We start from the raw sequence: 18,357 nt of genomic DNA, 5'->3' as shown, positions 1-18,357 counted from the left end.
AATGTGGTGAATGTTTTTGGTGAATCAGATACAGCCAGGATTCCAAGGGCTTGAATGATGAGTGAATGGAAGCGTGGCCCATTGGATTGGGCAAACTTGGGCAGTCTGGGCACTGCTACTCCTCACCTTGCCCTAGGGTGGGAAAGGAGGTCAAGATGATGATGATGACGATGATGAATGATGATGATGACGAATGATATGATAATGATGATGATGATGATGATGATGATGAAGTACCTCACTGACTGCAGTGAATGTAACAATGTTAGGTGCCACTTCAGTTACTATCCTTATCTGTTCAACACAAGACCACAGTCCACCACAGTCACCTCTGTAATATCAATGAGGCTGACAGCTTCCTTTAACATCTCCAGCCCACTCTCCACCTCACCAAAGACATTACTGTAGTCCTGGCCACTATCACAGTCTCTAGTGGTAATGACAAACTGAGCAGCTGTCAACTCCCCATCTGGGTACCCCCACCATGGCGTCCGCACAGCACCTGCCTTGCCTGAGCATCGGTAGTTAACACACGGCAAGGCATCCAGCTCTCTTCCACCATTACCATCATTGAGTTCATAGTCACCACCACGCACACACTCTCCTGGACTGTCTCTGTTCCACACAGAGAGTAAGGAAGTGTTGCGATACGAGTGACCTCGCTGGCCGGTACACAGCAATATGAATTGTCGTGATAAGCCAGTGTCGGGACGCAGGCGAATATGGACGCGTCCTTTGGTTGAACCTCCCCACCCCACATCCAGGAAGGCCAGGGTGGAGGAGGGATCCAGGCCTCCCATCAACTCACTCAACTGCAAAAAAAAAAACGTCCAGGAAGGAGCAACAAAACATCTGAAATTATCTTTACTTCTATTTACCTTTACAAATAATATAAACCAGTTCTATAACAGAAAAACTTAATGGTATATCAAAAGAATGAGACATGGGACAATAGTAAAACACATGAATATTACGGGCATAATACCAAAGTGTTTATTTATGGCAAAAGAGAAGTTTGCTTAAGGATGTGGCTTACATAAAGTTAAGAGTTCAATATGTTCCACTGGCAATTTGATGCTGCTGTTAACCCTTATACAATGAGGTATGCCATATGATGCAGTCTAAAGCACATTGGGGTACGCCATATGATGTGCTTAATTTACCACTACTGTTTTGAATTTTAATTAGTCTTGATTTGTCTGATTTGTAGCATATGCATAGTGTGAGGAAAGGAGTCAGAGAAAGACAGGTTTTGGGATGAGCTGGATGGAGCAGTGGGAGAAATGCCAAGGAGTTATAAGGTTAATGAGCGATATGAATGGAAGAAGACGCACTGGTCCTGAGGATAACAAAATGGGTTATAATGGAGTATCAGGAGAAAATGATAATGGGAAGCAACTGAAAGATATGTGTCAGGAAAGGAGGTTGTACATTTGTAACTTGTATTTCAAACACAAAGACGCACATAAATACACAAGGTATAGAGGGCACGGTAATTACGCTGAAAAAAGCCTGATTGATTACGTGCTCGTAGAGAGGTCGATGATGGAAATGGTTTCTGATACGAGGGCCATGAAAGGACGATGTGAAGGTCTGTCAGATCATATGACTGTGGCATGCAAGATCAAGCAGAGAGGAGTGAGGTGGACCAGGAGAGAGGGGAGCAGTCAGGGAGAAAGACTGAAAGTCAAGAATCTGTGGATAAAAGAAATGGCAGATGAATACAGGACCAAAGTAGGGGAGCAGTTAGAATCCGTGAATTGGAATGAAATGGATCTGGACAGCCTGTGGAATGCATACAGGGACTGCCTTGTTAGAAATGCTAAAGCAGTGTGTGGTGTGGCAAGACTAACAATAAAGAAGAAAGGTACGGAATGGTGGGATGATGAGGTTAAGAAAGTGGTGGAGGAAAAGAGGAAGAAGTGGTTAGAGTGGTTACAGGACAGGGGTTCAGTTGAAATAAGAACTGAATATACTGACAGCAAGAAGCACATAAAGCAACTAGTGAAGAGGAAAAACAAGGAGGTAAATGATGATCCAGGAAGAAAAATGAAGACGAACTACTCTGAAAACAGGAAGTTATTCTGGAAAGAGGTGCGGAAACGTAGAAGTGAAAGCGAAATGAAATGTGAAGGTGTGAAGTATGTAGGCGGTAGATTACTGACCCATGGGGATGAAGTAAGGACCAGATGAAAAGAATATTTTGAAAGCCTGATGAATGGGAATAAAGAGAGCAGAGTGGCCATAAACATGATTGGTTTTGAGGATGTGCAGTGAAGGAATGCAGTGCCAGGAGACGTGATGCTCGCACAGGTGAAGAATGCTGTGAAGCAGCTGAAAAATGGGAAAGCACCTGAGGCTGATGAGGTGTATGCAGAGATGCTTAAATGTAGTGGAGAGAATGGAATGAAGTGCTTGTTGGAGATATGTAAGAAGGCATGGATAAGTGAAACTGTGCTACAGAGTGGAAAAAGGCCGTGATTGTACCTCTGTAGAAAAATAAAGGTGAACGAAGTGAGTGCAAGAATTATCGTGGCATAAATTTACTGAGTGTGGCAGGAAAGGTACATGGAAGAATTATTATAAAGAAGGTAAGAGAGATATCAGAAGATCGTGAGTGATGAACAGAGTGGCAGAGGACGTGTGGATCAAATATTTGCAGAGACAAATAGTGAAGAAGGCTTATGAGAAGGACTACAAGGTGTTTATAGCATTTATGCATCTGGAAAAAGCACACGACAAAGTGGACAGAGGAAGGATTGTAGATGGTTTTGCGCATGTATGGTGTAGATGGTAAGCTGCTAGGTGCTGTCAAGAGGTTTTATGATGGTAGTGGAGCATGTGTATGGGTTAATGGGCATCTAAGTGAATGGTTCATGATCGGCGTGGGTGTGTGACAAGGTTGTGTGATGTCCCCATGGTTATTCAAAATATATATGGATGGGGTGATTAGAGAAGTAAAAACACGAGTAATGGAGAGGGAGATGGCACTGGTGGTGAATGGTGATGGATGGAATATCTCAAATTTGTTGTATGCTGATGATGCAGTATTGCTTGCAAATACCGGACAAGAACTTGGTAGAATAGTGCAGAGTTCTGCTGATGCCTGTGAGCTTTGTGCCTTGAAAGTAAATGTAGAAAAGAGTAAAGTGATGGTTACTGAGAGAGAAGGTGACTCCCAGTGTGATGTTACAGTGAAAGGAGAGAGACTGGAATAGATGTGAGAGTTCAAATACCTGGGTACAGTGATAGAAAAGAGAGGAAAATGTGCAAAAGAAGTGGAAAGTAGAGTGACACAAGGAAGGAAAGTAGCTGGTGCAACGAAGGCCTTGATAAGAAACAGAGGCTTGAGTGTTGCTGCTGCACAAGGCTTACATGAAGGAGTGTCAGTGCCAACTTTAACATATGGATGTGAGACTATGGTGTGGCATGAAAATGAGAAGTCACGTTGCGAGCAATGAAGATGGGACTGCCGAGGAATGTATGTGGAGTACAAAGGGTGGATAGGATACAAAATTATGTGATTTGTGAAAAATGTGGATTGAGGAAGTTGTGAACACTAGAATCGAAGAGAGCATACTGAGATGGTATGGTCATGTGGAGAGAATGGATAACAACTGAATGGTGAAAAAGGTATATCTGAGCAAATCTGAAGAAGGGAGGAGACGAGGTAGGCCAAGGAGAAGGTGAAGAGATATGGTGGATGAGTGTGTGAGGAAGAGAGGTTTGGAAGTCGGTGAGACTAGGGAACTGACAAGAGATCAAGCTGGCTGGATGAATGTTGTGAGGAGAAGGGCATGATCAGGGATTTGGCACCCCTTTTAACGTGGCAGCATCCGGACTGACTCTATCGGATATGTTTATGTGAAGCTACACGAAGTGGTGAATGTTTTTGGCGAATCCGATAGAGCCAGGCTTCCGAGGGCTTGAATGATGAGTGAATGGAAGCGTCACCCATTAGACTGAGCAAATTTGGGCTGTCTGGACGTTACTACCCCTCACCCTGCCCTAGGATGGGAAAGGAGGTCTGGATGATAATGATGATGTTTTTACGCAGTATATCGTAGTGTTTCCATCGTTACAACCATCTTATGGCACGTGCACTCACTACCTACTTATCTACTTGCGGCTGGACAGTTATGTTCCTTACTTTTTTCAAAGCACTGCACTTATTCGCAGCATTCCACTTATTAATCAAAATAACCTGGAAATTTTTTGAAGCCATACTTACAGTGAAATCTGATTACAGTAATGTTTAAATTCAGTCAATGAACAAACAGCTTCTAAATCATAAATAAGAAAGTAAGCTTTTATTATGTGTGACCAGACATTTGCTTGTAAGGTCAATCAGTATCAGATAAGTGTAGCTGTCTATTTTAAAGCTTGTTCTGCAGTCACTTAATTTGAGAGCTAATCTTAGGATACAAAAATGGCAGATTTTATAAATAACAGTACTGGAACTCTAGATCTCTCCAAATTTTATATGTAAAAACTTTCGAGGTTGCAGTGCACCATGGGTACTTTTGTCCTTGACTCACACTGAAGGACTGTCATTGTGAAGGCATTGGGTATGAAATTAACCTGTTCAGTGCCAAAGCCTTTGTCGGGTTTTGTCCCTGACTGCCGAGGGTCTGGACAGTAAAGTTACCTAAAATGCCAGACATTTTTGTTCCCCCCCCCCTCCTTTTTTTTTCTCCCATGAATAGGTACTGATGGTCCAGTGACGGAGGCCTTTACACCCCTCTCACCCATGGGAGAGAAGGAAGGGTGTCTGTCTTCCCATTTTCTGACAAGCAACCAGGGCTGACTCAAATAATTACCCACAAATGTGTGGAAAAGCGTCCGTATATATACGGACTCGGCAATTTAGTATACGTACGTTTGACCATATATATACGGACAGGGCAATTTTGACACATTTGGTTTGTCTGTATATGTATGGACACGGCATGGAACAGGTTAACAGTCAATTTTCCTGTACATGACTTTGGGAAAAATAAAACTAATGTACCTCATGTGGAATTGCTGTATTAGGAGAAATTAAGACTGACTGTTTGACTAACCTGGACTGTATGGGCACCGAGGGGTGGGGGTTGCTCATCAAGGCAGTAGAGGTACACATTGCCATTCTCTAAGGTTATCCTGGAGGAACGGCTGCGACTCAAGGAGGAACGAAGACGACGACCTTCGTGTTCCTGAACAGCCACCACACCACGTTCCAGTAGTCTCTTGATGGACCCACGCATCCTGCGTAGCTTATCAATCTGTAGACAATGAGAGTAGTTTAATAATAACCCCTTCAATCCAAAAATGTACAACTCTACATATTATTCCTGCTATATCCTGATAATTTTGTTCAGCTTAGAACTAAGTGTGGCACAGTACCAGAGGGCCTAATGACAGTTATATTAAACCCCTTGAGTACATCAGTCACTTTTTACAGTGATATAAACTGTCTGGAAAGAGCTTAAGTTAAATCAAAACACCATCCTCAAGCTCAACAGTTTAAACAGTAAAAATGGAAACAGTCAATCCCACATTACTCCCTTCAGAGCACAGACACCCAAGGTTAGGCTAATGAAATATACAATATATAAGGACAGGAGACCAATTTATACTCAGAGTAAAGTTTTATGGGAAAAAAATCTCTGGCCACCTTTAGGATTTAAATCACAATCCATAAGTCACAACTATCTCCAACCTGAGAGCTCTACCAGTGGACCACTTGGCACCTGCCAGTACATCACAGTGTTAGCTATACCAGTATATTTTTACCTATGTTAAATAACAAAAAAAAAATATTATTCATGTCCATAAAAGGAGCTGAATTCAATACCATCAGGTGGATTCACAATGGAGATACCAGACCCAAAATACTGTACCTGCACAGTACTCTCATGAGTCATAGTCTCTGCCGACCCTCCACCCCTGTCTCTGGCTGAAAGGAAGTAACAGCCAGGGTATCACATATGGTAAATAACTGTTGTTACCAATTTGCAGATTTTCCAGACTATAAGTAACAGTGTCAAAGCAAACCATTCCTTGTGCAACCTACCCACGCACTGAACTACCACCTTAACAGTGAACAGGTCTTCCTGTCGCATGAAATCCTGGCTACATCCCTCCAGCCAAGAGCAGAGTTAGAGGGAAAGCAGAGGCCATGATTAATAAGTGTACCTAAGCATTTACCCAGATCCTTATCAGACCACGGTATTATCTATTGTCGTAGGTGGGGGCGCTCATCATTCACTCACTCGATGTAGTGCTGCTCTCGGGTGTACCAGTATGCCCATTCCTCTCCTCCATCCTTCTTTCCTTCCATCCACTTCTGTCTTTCTTTCCTTCACTCTTTCCTCTTCCTTCTGCCTGTGGATGATGATACACTGAGTGACAAACCAAACAGTTTCCTGTACACCAGGGAATCATTTACTACGCTGGGTGGTAACCATATAACCAAATTATGGCGCCTGGTGGTTTAGTGGGTAATTATGGCACTCCAATCAGATTAAGCCGGTGAAGGTTTATATCCAAGGGGTTACTGGGGTTTATTGCTCACATAATGCCACTCAGGGATGAGTGAGGCTGGTCACTCTCTTGTTAAATGTCAGAAGCAACTTGCCTAGCCCCGGGCTCCTGTGCTCCTCATGAGGCAGTGTAGGACTGGATGATGATGATGATATAAATCCTCTTGTGATATGGAGGTAAGGTCAAAGTCCCGGTAAATTCTCTGATACCAGTAAGATCCCTCGTCAGCCAATGAGAAATACACTCTCAAAATGTTTTCAATTTACGGTAATTAATAAAAAATGTAAACAAACCTCAAGCTAAATGTTATATGAGGGTTCAAATAAAGTGTCATTAAATTCTGGATATCCTCACTTGTCAGTCTGTCTCTCCATGTGACTCCACAGGCTCCTCTTAAATAACTCATTTCCACTGCTCTCACTCTTGACTTGTGTCCCTCCAACAAGGTCCAAGCTTCACTTCCATTCGTTAGAGTTGGTATCACAATACTGTCATGAAGTAACTTTTTCACTTCCATGCTCACTTCCCTGTTTCTTATCACTGCTTTCAAGGAACCAGCAAGCGTTAGGAGGAACACACTGAGGTGCTTTGGCCATGTGGAGAGGATGGAGGGTGAAAGACTGATGAAGAGAGTGTATGTGAGAGAGGTGGAGGGGGGAAGAGGGAGGGGGAGGCCGAGGATGAGATGGAGGGATGGGGTGGAGAGGTATATGAGAGAGGGGGGTGTGAGTTGGAAGCAGGGCAGTGAAATGGCGGGGGACAGGGCGACATGAAGGCGATTTGTTTGTGGCCACCCCGAATGGAATTGAGGCGTCTGGCAATAGATAGATAGATAGAATACAATAGCTACCACGACTAACCCAATGGTAAGAGGGTTAAGAGTTACATGAGAGGCTCCTAAGACTCAGCTGAATTATATCATCTGACATTACCTTGAACTGTGTACCTGCACCTGAACTGGTTGAATTATATCATCTGACAGTAACTACAACTGTTTTCCTGTACCTGAATTGTTGTGATCATAACAGAGTAATGATGACTACTGTATTAACTCTCTTATACACTTACAATTTACTATCACTGGAATAAAAGCACCTGGCTCTAGTTCACACAGATTACTTGAGTTGTCCCAATCATACTGTGAAATTATTAACTCTCTCATACTCTTGTGACTTCCACTGACCAGAAAAAATTCATCTGGCATTAGCTGGCATACGGTACAGTACTACGCTGTCCCTATCATAAGAGTTAAAATGATCAACTTACACTTATTACTGGATCCTGTTTGTTACCGCTGTTGTTTACTGCCATTTCTGGTACATCCATACTGTTGTTTAAAGCTGATTCTGGTTTATTTACACTGTTGTCTAATGTTGTTTGTGGTTCATTTTGACTCTTGGCTGAGACTGGCCTTGTGTCACCAAGCTCTGTGTTCACTGTCTTCAGGGCTGTTGCCATTGTCTCCAGGGCTGTAGTGATTGTGCCAAAGGCTGTGGTCATTGTCCCCACAGCCTCCCTCATGCTCTTCACGGCTGTCTTCACTGTATCTGGTACACTGGCTGCCTCCCCTGTCTGTGAGGTTAACTGCTTTATGGCTGCCTCCAGGGCATAGTTAACTGGGAAATGTTCCACAGGGTGGCAGCTGCGGCAACACTGGCAAGAGATGTTCTTATTTTTTATCAATTTCTGAATGCAGGCAGAACATAACGTGTGGCCGCAGGGCAGTGCGTGCGGCCGACGCTCATTCTCATATGTGAGGCAGCACACACCGCACTCATCTACTTTGTTCTGTCAACAAAACCAAGTGTTAAATGGATAACTGTAAGGTCAATCTAGTCTACATGTGTGCAGACATTATGCTACTTTAACTTCTTCAAGGCAATGACATCTTTTTGTATTCCACTCTTGCTGCTGCTGTTATTAGTATCATTTAACATATTGAAGACTGTATCTACCCTTTCCAGTTAAAGGAAATCAATCTTAAGCTATATAAATTTACCAGCAGGTGGCAAGAATAAAATAAGAAAGAGGGGCTCAGATTGACAAAATTCTGCTAAACAAATTTTAAGTAAGACACTGTTCTATCTATCTATCTATCTATTGCCAGACGCCTCAGTCCCGTTTGGGGTGGCCACAAACAAATCGCCTCCAAGTCGCCCTGTCCCCCGCCATTTCACTCCCCTGCTCCCAACTCACACCCCCCTCTCTCATATACCTCTCCACCCCATCCCTCCATCTCATCCTCGGCCTCCCCCTCCCTCTTTCCCCCTCCACCTCACTCACATACACTCTCTTCGTCAGTCTTTCACCCTCCATCCTCTCCACATGGCCAAACCACCTCAGTATGTTCCTCATAACGCTTCCTATCACATCCACATCAACACCACAACGCTCCTTTATATCCTCATTCGTCAGCCTGTCTCTCCATGTGACTCCACAGGCTCCTCTTAAATAACTCATTTCCACTGCTCTCACTCTTGACTTGTGTCCTTCCAACAACGTCCAAGCTTCACTTCCGTACGTTAGAGTTGGTATCACAATACTGTCATGTAGTAACTTTTTCACTTCCATGCTCACTTCCCTGTTTCTTATCACTGCTTTCAAAGAACCAGCAACCTTTCTTCCCTGCTGTACCCTTTCAAGCACTTCACCCTCCAAACCTCCATCCTTACTCATCACACTACCCAAGTACTTAAACGTACTCACATTTTCCAATTCCTCACCATCCAACCTCGCTGTACATTCACTGACTTCACCTCTCTCAAAGACCATCACTTTACTCTTCCCTACATTCACCTTTAGATTCCGTTTCTTACACACTCTCCCAAACTCATCCACCAAGCCTTGCAGCTCCCCTTCGTCTTCACTCAACAACACAGTATCATCTGCAAACAACAGCACAGGGAGTTTCCAAACACTATCCTCTCTCACCAGGGCCACTCCAACATCCACTACCCTACCTTGTACCTCTTTATTACCCCATCCATGTACAGATTGAACAACCATGGAGACATGACACATCCCTGTTTCAACCCAACTTTCAAAGAGAAAAATTCACTTAGTTCACCATCCACACGCACTGCAGCCTTCGCACCATCGTACATACTCTTCACAGCATTCAACAACTTCCCATCTACTCCATATATTCTTAACATTTTCCACAATCCTAGTCTATCCACCCTGTCATATGCTTTCTCCAAATCCATGAAAGCCGCATACAACTTCTTTCCCTTCTCTAGAAACTTTTCCACTAAAGATCTGAGAATGAATATCTGATCTACACAACCTCTTCCCTTCCTAAAGCCTCCCTGTTCTTCTCCAACTAATTTCTCTGTTCTTTCTCTAACTCTGTCTATAAGTATCCTACCATACACATTTCCTATTATACTAAGAAGACAAATGCCCCTATGATTACCACACTCTTCTTTTTCCCCTTTTCCTTTGTACAAGGGAATAATTATACCTGACTTCCAATCCTCCGGGACTCTACCTTCCTCCCAGGCCAATCTGCACATCTTCCACATCCATTCTACTACTATCTCTCCCCCATGCTTCAGCATTTCACCACACACTCCATCAATTCCTGGGGCTTTCCCTGATTTAACTTTCTTCATTGCTTCCACAACTTCTATCCTACTGATTTCTTCCTGTCTTCTCACCTCCCTCCTTCTCCCAGCCATTCCCCAGCCACTTATACTCGCATTACTTCCATCCTCCACATTCAAAAATTCCTTAAAGTGTTCTCTCCATCTGCTCACTTTTTCTCCCTTCTCCACTAGTAATCTACCATTTTTATCTTTCACTCCCCTGCTAACTTCACTTCCACCCTGTCTTACTCTTTTCACCTCTCTCCAGAACATTTCCTTACAGTCCCTCCACTTTACGCTCAAATTCCTTCCAAATTCCTCATCCACTCTCTTCTTACTCTCTCTTACTAATCTTTTCACCTCTCTCTTTCTTTCTACATATAACTCTCTCTTCCGCCTCTCAACCTCTTCCACGCCCCTATTCCTCATCCATTCATTGTATGCTTTCTTCTTTTGTGCCACAGCCTGTTTCACCTCTTCAGTCCACCACGCTGTTCCTTGCACCCCCCTCCGTCTTCTCTTCCTTCCACACACCACATCACATGCTGCACATATTTCTTCTGTAAATATTCTAAACACACCTTCCACGTCCCCCATCTGCTCCAATTCATATTTGCCCAATCGTTCCTCCATTTCTCTCTTATACTCTGCCTTTTTCTCATCCTCTTGTAACCTTTCCACTCTCCTTGCAACTACTCCTTCCTCTCGTCTTTCCGTTCTTCTGTTCCTCCATCTTACTTGGACTTTAATTCTGGCCACCACCAAGTAGTGGTCAGAAAGTCCACTCCCCCAACCTCTATAAACTCTTGCATCCAATATACATCTTCGCATCCTTTCATCCACACACACATAATCAATCATTGCCTTTCTTTCATTCAGTTCGCCACCCACCCTTCTCATCACTCGCCATGTATACCTGTGGATCATTTTATGCCTGAAGAGGGTATTGGCTATCACCAACCCCCTCCCAGCACAAATGTCCACTAACGCACTGCCATTCTCATCTATCTCAGCAGGCACACCCCACTCACCAACTATTCCATCCACCTTCACATTCCCAACTTTACCATTCATATCACCAATCAAAAACACTCTCTCATTCCTTCCAAACTTTTCCATGCACACTTCTACATTTGTCCAGAACTCTTCTCTCACTCTTCTAGCACGATCTTGCGTTGGTGCATACACACACACAATCGCCCACATTTGTTTTCCAACTTTCAACTTTACCCACACAATCCTTGATCCAACTGATCCATACTGTCTTATGCTCCTCTTCCATCTTTTACTCACAACTATACAAACTCCTTCCTTTGCCCTCTCATTCTCACCTACTCCTGCACATATACCCCATCCATACTCCCATTCTCTCACACTTTCTCCTCTCCATTTTGTTTCAGTTATTCCACATACATCCACTTTCGCATCCTCAAGCACCTGGACAATCTCTCTCTCTTTCACCTCATCATTCGCTCCCCTTACATTCCACGTTCCAATTGCAATGTCCTTTGTCCGGTCCTTGGTCGTCAACGTTTGGTCAGTCCTTGTCCGAGGCTTATTGTTTGTTTTTTTAGTTAGTTGTTTTCCGGGGAGGGGCACTAACCCTCCGCCACTGTTGATTCATAAATATGGGGCTATAAGCACAAACTAATCTCATTTCTGTCTTCCATAGCAGTGAATAACAGGCAGCTTTAAGTGCAAAAACAGGTGCTAATTCATCAGGTAATTAAGAATGAAACAACTTTAAAGAAGCAATAACCAGTACCTGTATTGTACTGGCATAATTAATCCTTTGAATCCAATCAAGTCTTTTTCATCTGAATCACGTTACCACCAGACAATTACTTTTAACTGTAGAGGTGAAGGGACTGCCTAATGTAGTCCTTCCAGTTATACATGTCTCTCTGATGCTGAAGAGTACAGTCTGGAGGTAACCAAGAAGACATCATAATAAGAAAGATGTCACAAAATGAATGAAGGGGTAACAAGTGATCATCAAGCACATATGAACAAAACAGAAGTAAATATTTAATAAAGAAAAGGGAAAATGGACTTTTAAAGGTAATATAAACTACAACTGCTCACCATTGTTAGTGATACGAGAAGCCGTGGTTGAACACTTATAGCCTAACACTAGTGGTGGTGATGGTGGTGGTGGCCTTTGCTGTGTAGTGCAGAGCTGAAAATATTATACCATCACTGTCATCATCAAAAACATCATCTTCATGCAAAAAGATGTAGCAAGACAAAACTCCTCCCAAAACATTTAGAAAACATTCATTCATTCATTGCCAGATGCCATGTATCCCAAACGGGGTTGCCAAGGGCTTAGAGTTAATTGTTTTACAGGGAGGGGCACTAATCCTCCACCAACCCCACTTGACACGTAGGGATGCCAACAGCATCTGGTGTTCCCAGGCGGTCACCCATCCAAGTACTAACCAGACCCAACGTTGCTTAACTTCGCTGATCGGATGGGAAGTGGTGTACTCAACGTGGTATGGCCGTTGGCATTTAGAAAACATAAAAACGGAAAATTTTTCAAAAGCTTCCCAATGAATGAATGGCCACACACTCATTCACACATCATTCAAGCCTTCAAAATCCTGGCTCCATATCACATGTGAAATTCGTCTGCAAATAGATCCTTTGACTTTTTCTTTTTACTGTACATGAAATTCATATACTGTACAACTATTTAACAGAATCACTCCAACAATTACTGGTACTTAGTTAGAAGAAGAAAAAAAAAGTGGGGGGGGGTGCTAAATGCTGTATGCCAGTGAGACCTAGGCAGTATATAAACAGGAAGATGATAGCCTATCTGCAGGTTCAAACATACAGAAATGACAATGATTAGATGCATGTGTAGTGCATCCTTGATTTTGAAGCTGGGGGTGGCCTGAATTACAAATGAAGAGTTGAGCGGAAGCATGGGATTGGAATGTATTGGTGTTTTGATGAGGAAGAGTAGACTGAGATGGTTTGGGCATGTTGAGAGGACAGAGGATAAAAATTGGGTGCTAAGGGTGACAAGCGTAAATGTCTGGGGTAGGGTTACAAGAGGCAGACAGAAAAAGACATGGGACAAGGTCATAGATTGTTACCTCAAGGATAAGGGACTCAACAGATATCTCGCAACCCTACCTCCTACGTTACCAAGATGCAAGAAAAAACATAAAACTATCTATCTATCTATTGCCAGACACCTCAATTCCGTTTGGGGTGGCCACAAACAAATCGCCTCCAAGTCGCCCTGTCCCCCGCCATTTCACTGCCCTGCTCCCAACTCACACCCCCCTCTCTCATATACCTCTCCACCCCATCCCTCCATCTCATCCTCGGCCTCCCCCTCCCTCTTCCCCCCTCCACCTCACTCACATACACTCTCTTCGTCAGTCTTTCACCCTCCATCCTCTCCACATGGCCAAACCACCTCAGTGTGTTCCTCATAACGCTTCCTATCACATCCACATCCACACCACAACGCTCCTTTATATCCTCATTCGTCAGCCTGTCTCTCCACGTGACTCCACAGGCTCCTCTTAAATAACTCATTTCCACTGCTCTCACTCTTGACTCGTGTCCTTCCAACAATGTCCATGCTTCACTTCCGTACGTTAGAGTTGGTATCACAATACTGTCATGTAGTAACTTTTTCACTTCCATGCTCACTTCCCTGTTTCTTATCACTGCTTTCAAGGAATCAGCAACCTTTCTTCCCTGCTGTACCCTTTCAAGCACTTCACCCTCCAAACCTCCATCCTTACTCATCACACTACCCAAATACTTCAACGTACCGGGTACTCACATTTTCCAATTCCTCACCATCTAACCTCGCTGTACATTCACTAACTTCACCTCTCTCAAAGACCATCACTTTACTCTTCCCTACATTCACCTTTAGGTTCCGTTTCTTACACACTCTCTCAAACTCATCCACCAAGCCTTGCAGCTCCCCTTCGTCTTCACTCAACAACACAGTATCATCTGCAAACAACAGTACAGGGAGTTTCCAAACACTATCCTCTCTCACCAGGGCCACTCCAACATCCACTACCCTACCTTGTACCTCTTTTATTACCCCATCCATGTACAGATTGAACAACCATGGAGACATGACACATCCCTGTTTCAAACCAACTTTCAAAAAGAAAAATTCACTTAGTTCACCATCCACACGCACTGCAGCCTTCGCACCATCGTACATACTCTTCACAGCATTCAACAACTTCCCATCTACTCCATATATTCTTAACACTTTCCACAATCCTTGTCTATCCACCCTGTCATATGCTTTCTCCAAATCCATGAAAGCCGAATACAACTTCTTTCCCTTCTCTAGAAACTTTTCCACTAAAGATCTAAGAATGAATATCTGATCTACACAACCTCTTCCCTTCCTAAAGCCTCCCTGTTCTTCTCCTACTAATTTCTCTGTTCTTTCTCTAACTCTGTCTATAAGTATCCTACCATACACATTTCCTATTATACTAAGAAGACAAATGCCCCTATGATTACCACACACTTCTTTTTCCCCTTTTCCTTTGTACAAGGGAATAATTATACCTGACTTCCAATCCTCCGGGACTCTACCTTCCTCCCAGGCCAATCTGCACATCTTCCACATCCATTCTACTACTATCTCTCCCCCATGCTTCAGCATTTCACCACACACTCCATCAATTCCTGGGGCTTTCCCCGATTTAACTTTCTTCATTGCTTCCACAACTTCTATCCTACTGATTTCTTCCTGTCTTCTCACCTCCCTCCTTCTCCCAGCCATTCCCCAGCCACTTATACTCGCATTACTTCCATCCTCTATGTTCAACAATTCCTTAAAGTGTTCTCTCCATCTGCTCACTTTTTCTCCCTTCTCCACTAGTAATCTACCATTTTGATCTTTCACTCCCCTGCTAACTTCACTTCCACCCTGTCTTACTCTTTTCACTTCTCTCCAGAACATTTTCTTACAGTCCCTCCACTTTACACTCAAATTCCTTCCAAATTCCTCATCCACTCTCTTCTTACTCTCTCTTACTAATCTTTTCACCTCTCTCTTCCTTTCCACATATAACTCTCTCTTCCGCCTCTCAACTTCTTCCACACCCCTATTTCTCACCCATTCATTGTATGCTTTCTTCTTTTGTGCCACAGCCTGTTTCACCTCTTCAGTCCACCACGCTGTTCCTTGCACCCCCCTCCGCCTTCTCTTCACCCCACACACTACATCACATGCTGCACATATTTCTTCTGTAAATATCTTACACATACCTTCCACGTCTCCCATCTGCTCCAATTCATATTTGCCCAATCGTTCCTCCACTTCTCTCTTATACTCTGCCTTTTTCTCATCCTCTTGTAACCTTTCCACTCTCCTTGCAACTACTCCTTCCTCTCGTCTTTCCCTTCTTCTATTCCTCCATCTCACTTGCATCCTAATTCTGGCCACCACCAAGTAGTGGTCAGAAAGTCCACTCCCCCAACCTCTATACACTCTTGCATCCTTTACACATCTTCGCATCCTTTCATCCACACACACATAATCAATCATTGCCTTCCTTTCATTCAGTTCCCCACCCACCCTTCTCATCACTCGCCATGTATACCTGTGGATCATTTTATGCCTGAAGAGGGTATTGGCTATCACCAACCCCCTCCCAGCACAAATGTCCACTAACGCACTCCCATTCTCATCTATCTCGGCAGGCACACCCCACTCACCACCTATTCCATCCACCTTCACATTTTACCATTCATATCACCAATCAAAAACACTCTCTCATTCCTTCCAAACTTTTCCATGCACACTTCCACATTTGTCCAGAACTCTTCTCTCACTCTTCTAGCATGATCTTGCGTTGGCGCCTACACACACACAATCGCCCACATTTGTATTCCAACTTTCAACTTTACCCACACAATCCTTGACCCAACTGATCCATACTGTCTTATGCTCTTCTTCCATCTTTTACTCACAACTATACACACTCCTTCCTTTGCCCTCTCATTCTCATCTACTCCTGCACATATACCCCATCCATACTCCCATTCTCTCACACTTTCTCCTCTCCATTTTGTTTCAGTTATTCCACATACATCCACTTTCGCACCCTCAAGCACCTGGACAATCTCTCTCTCTTTCACCTCATCATTCGCTCCTCTTACATTCCATGTACTCATTACCAAGTCCTTTGTCCGGTCCTGGGTCGTCATCGTTTGGTCAGTCCTTGTCCAAGGCTTCTTGCTTGTTTTTTTAGTTAGTTGTTTTCCGGGGAGGGGCACTAACCCTCCGCCAACCCTGCTAAATAAAACAGTATATACCTTTTGTCAACAGCCTAGTACAGGAAAATTATAGCTACATCTTGGTGGGGAGGGAGGTGCAGAGCACTTTGGAATTCTTTTAACTTTAACTTGACCAGTAATTTTCCTCTTTTTTTTCTTTTTTTTTCAATGTTTTGAATGTTTTAAATATCAGATGCTCATTTCTATCTGAAATGACCTATTTTGCCACCTTCACCCACCCTCCCCCCATTACCATCATTATCATGGCAAAATAAGGCATTTTGAACAAAAACTAGACATAAAAAAATCAATCAAACCACATGAAAAACCATCAGAAAAAATAGGTGCCTAAACAAGCAGGTCTATAGCCCTCCACACACTCCATGGCATTAACATCCTGATCACCACTAAACCAAGCCTTGAAAGTCACTAAAATTTTCTGTGTGCATCCCACCTATTACCTGACATAATTACAGGATAAACATAACACCCAAGAAAGGCACATTTACAAAGGAAATACCATAGATGTCCCTCAACTGGACGAGGAAATTTCATGCAGTACACTGAAAAAGGTAAACGTATGCTTTACCTGAGGCAGTAGAAGCACCTTACCAACTCACTTCATATTCCTCCTGTTTGTTTTCTGTATTCTTATGACTATTTTCAGGGTGGTAATTACTTTCTCCTGCTGAAAAATTTCCCACTGTTTTTATCATGTTACTTAAGCCATACCTATGATTGTTTCCAGCATAATGGAAGAATCTTACTCTCTTAATCCAGTAAGGGGTGACCACAAACAAACTGCCACCATGTTGCCCTGTCTCCCGCCATTTCACTGCCGTCCCCCCAGCTCACACCCCTATCTCTCATATATCTCTCCACTCCATCCCTCCATCTCATCCTCGGCCTCCTCCTCCCTCTCCCTTCCATCCATTTCACTCACATACACTCTCCTCGCCAGTCTCTCTTACTCAATGTACTCAAAAGTGGATTTCATTTCCCAACTGGATGCTCACCTGGTTTACTCACCTGGGTTAGGTTGGATTAGATTATATAATTAGGTACAGTTCAGCCAGGTTAGGTTAGGTTCAGTAAAACCCCATAGTCAGGTCAGTCCCTTCAGCCGTTACGCTGACAAATCAAACGAGCTGACACTGCAGAACATAGCTAAAAACAACAGGGAAACAGATTTCGTATGGAACGTTTACTTACCACCCCAGAAATAAAAAGAAAAATATAACAAACTATAAGAATGAAGAAGAAATGATTTGGTAAGGTGCCTCTACTGCCTCCATGCATAATTATGTTTACCCTGACAATATCATGGAGTTGTGACAGGTTAAAATAGAAAAAAATACTGTATATACAAAAAAAATCATTTAAAAGAGAAAGACACCTCCTCATTATCAGTAAAATTTGCCAAGTACAGCACACACACACAAAAAGGAAATGCCAAATCCTAATTCAAGACATTATGCACCTCCATCTGCTGTATATGTAACCTGCATACCTTTACAACAAATATTTTAATCACCTAAGCATCATAAAAACATCTGACGGCAACTGGAATTAAAGGACAACAGATTCACGTGGTCAACTCTTGCACTACATCTCTGGACCCTAAGTTCAGTAGCTCCATTAAGTGTATCAGCCTAGTCACTTGCAACCACCCTCACCAGTAACTAGTGTGTATGGAGGCTGTCAATTCACCGTACGAATAAAAAATGTTAATAATGATGATGCAATTCCGACCACCACGTCTTACGCAGGAAGTGGCTGGAACTCTTATGCAGTTTACGACAGCCTTTCTTCCCTATTGAGTTTGATCTGGAGAGGTTTGCAACGATTCAGTGCATGCATTCATTCATCGCATATATTCATACCAAACACTGTAATCGTATAATAAATGTATAGCTTGCCAGGGACCCACACCTGCGCTCTCCACCACAGCTCTGCAATA

General features: G+C 43.2%; 1 protein-coding gene and 1 non-coding gene across 2 annotated transcripts; both read right to left on the bottom strand.

Annotated features, from left to right (window-relative positions):
- Positions 1-290: 290 nt before the first annotated feature.
- Positions 291-18,352, bottom strand: LOC145393779 (uncharacterized). Its single transcript, XM_080267831.1, has 5 exons — positions 18,330-18,352; positions 12,198-12,291; positions 7,792-8,313; positions 5,064-5,264; positions 291-812 (listed from the first exon to the last, which is right to left on the bottom strand). The coding sequence occupies exons 2-5, from the start codon at positions 12,198-12,200 to the stop codon at positions 291-293; spliced, it is 1,248 nt and encodes a 415-aa protein (XP_080123957.1). The 5' UTR covers positions 12,201-12,291; positions 18,330-18,352.
- LOC145394235 (5S ribosomal RNA) lies at positions 12,506-12,624 on the bottom strand. Its single transcript, XR_013896342.1, has one exon. It is a non-coding gene; the product is annotated as a 5S ribosomal RNA (ribosomal RNA).
- Positions 18,353-18,357: the final 5 nt, after the last annotated feature.

Source organism: Coenobita brevimanus, chromosome 3, assembly GCF_032717465.1.
Source record: "Coenobita brevimanus isolate Jiangsu-jjx chromosome 3, ASM3271746v2, whole genome shotgun sequence".
In the NCBI taxonomy this organism is placed as follows: Eukaryota; Metazoa; Arthropoda; class Malacostraca; order Decapoda; family Coenobitidae; genus Coenobita; species Coenobita brevimanus.
The sequence above is the reverse complement of the archived record's forward strand: the minus strand, read 5'-3'. Positions and strand labels throughout refer to the sequence as shown.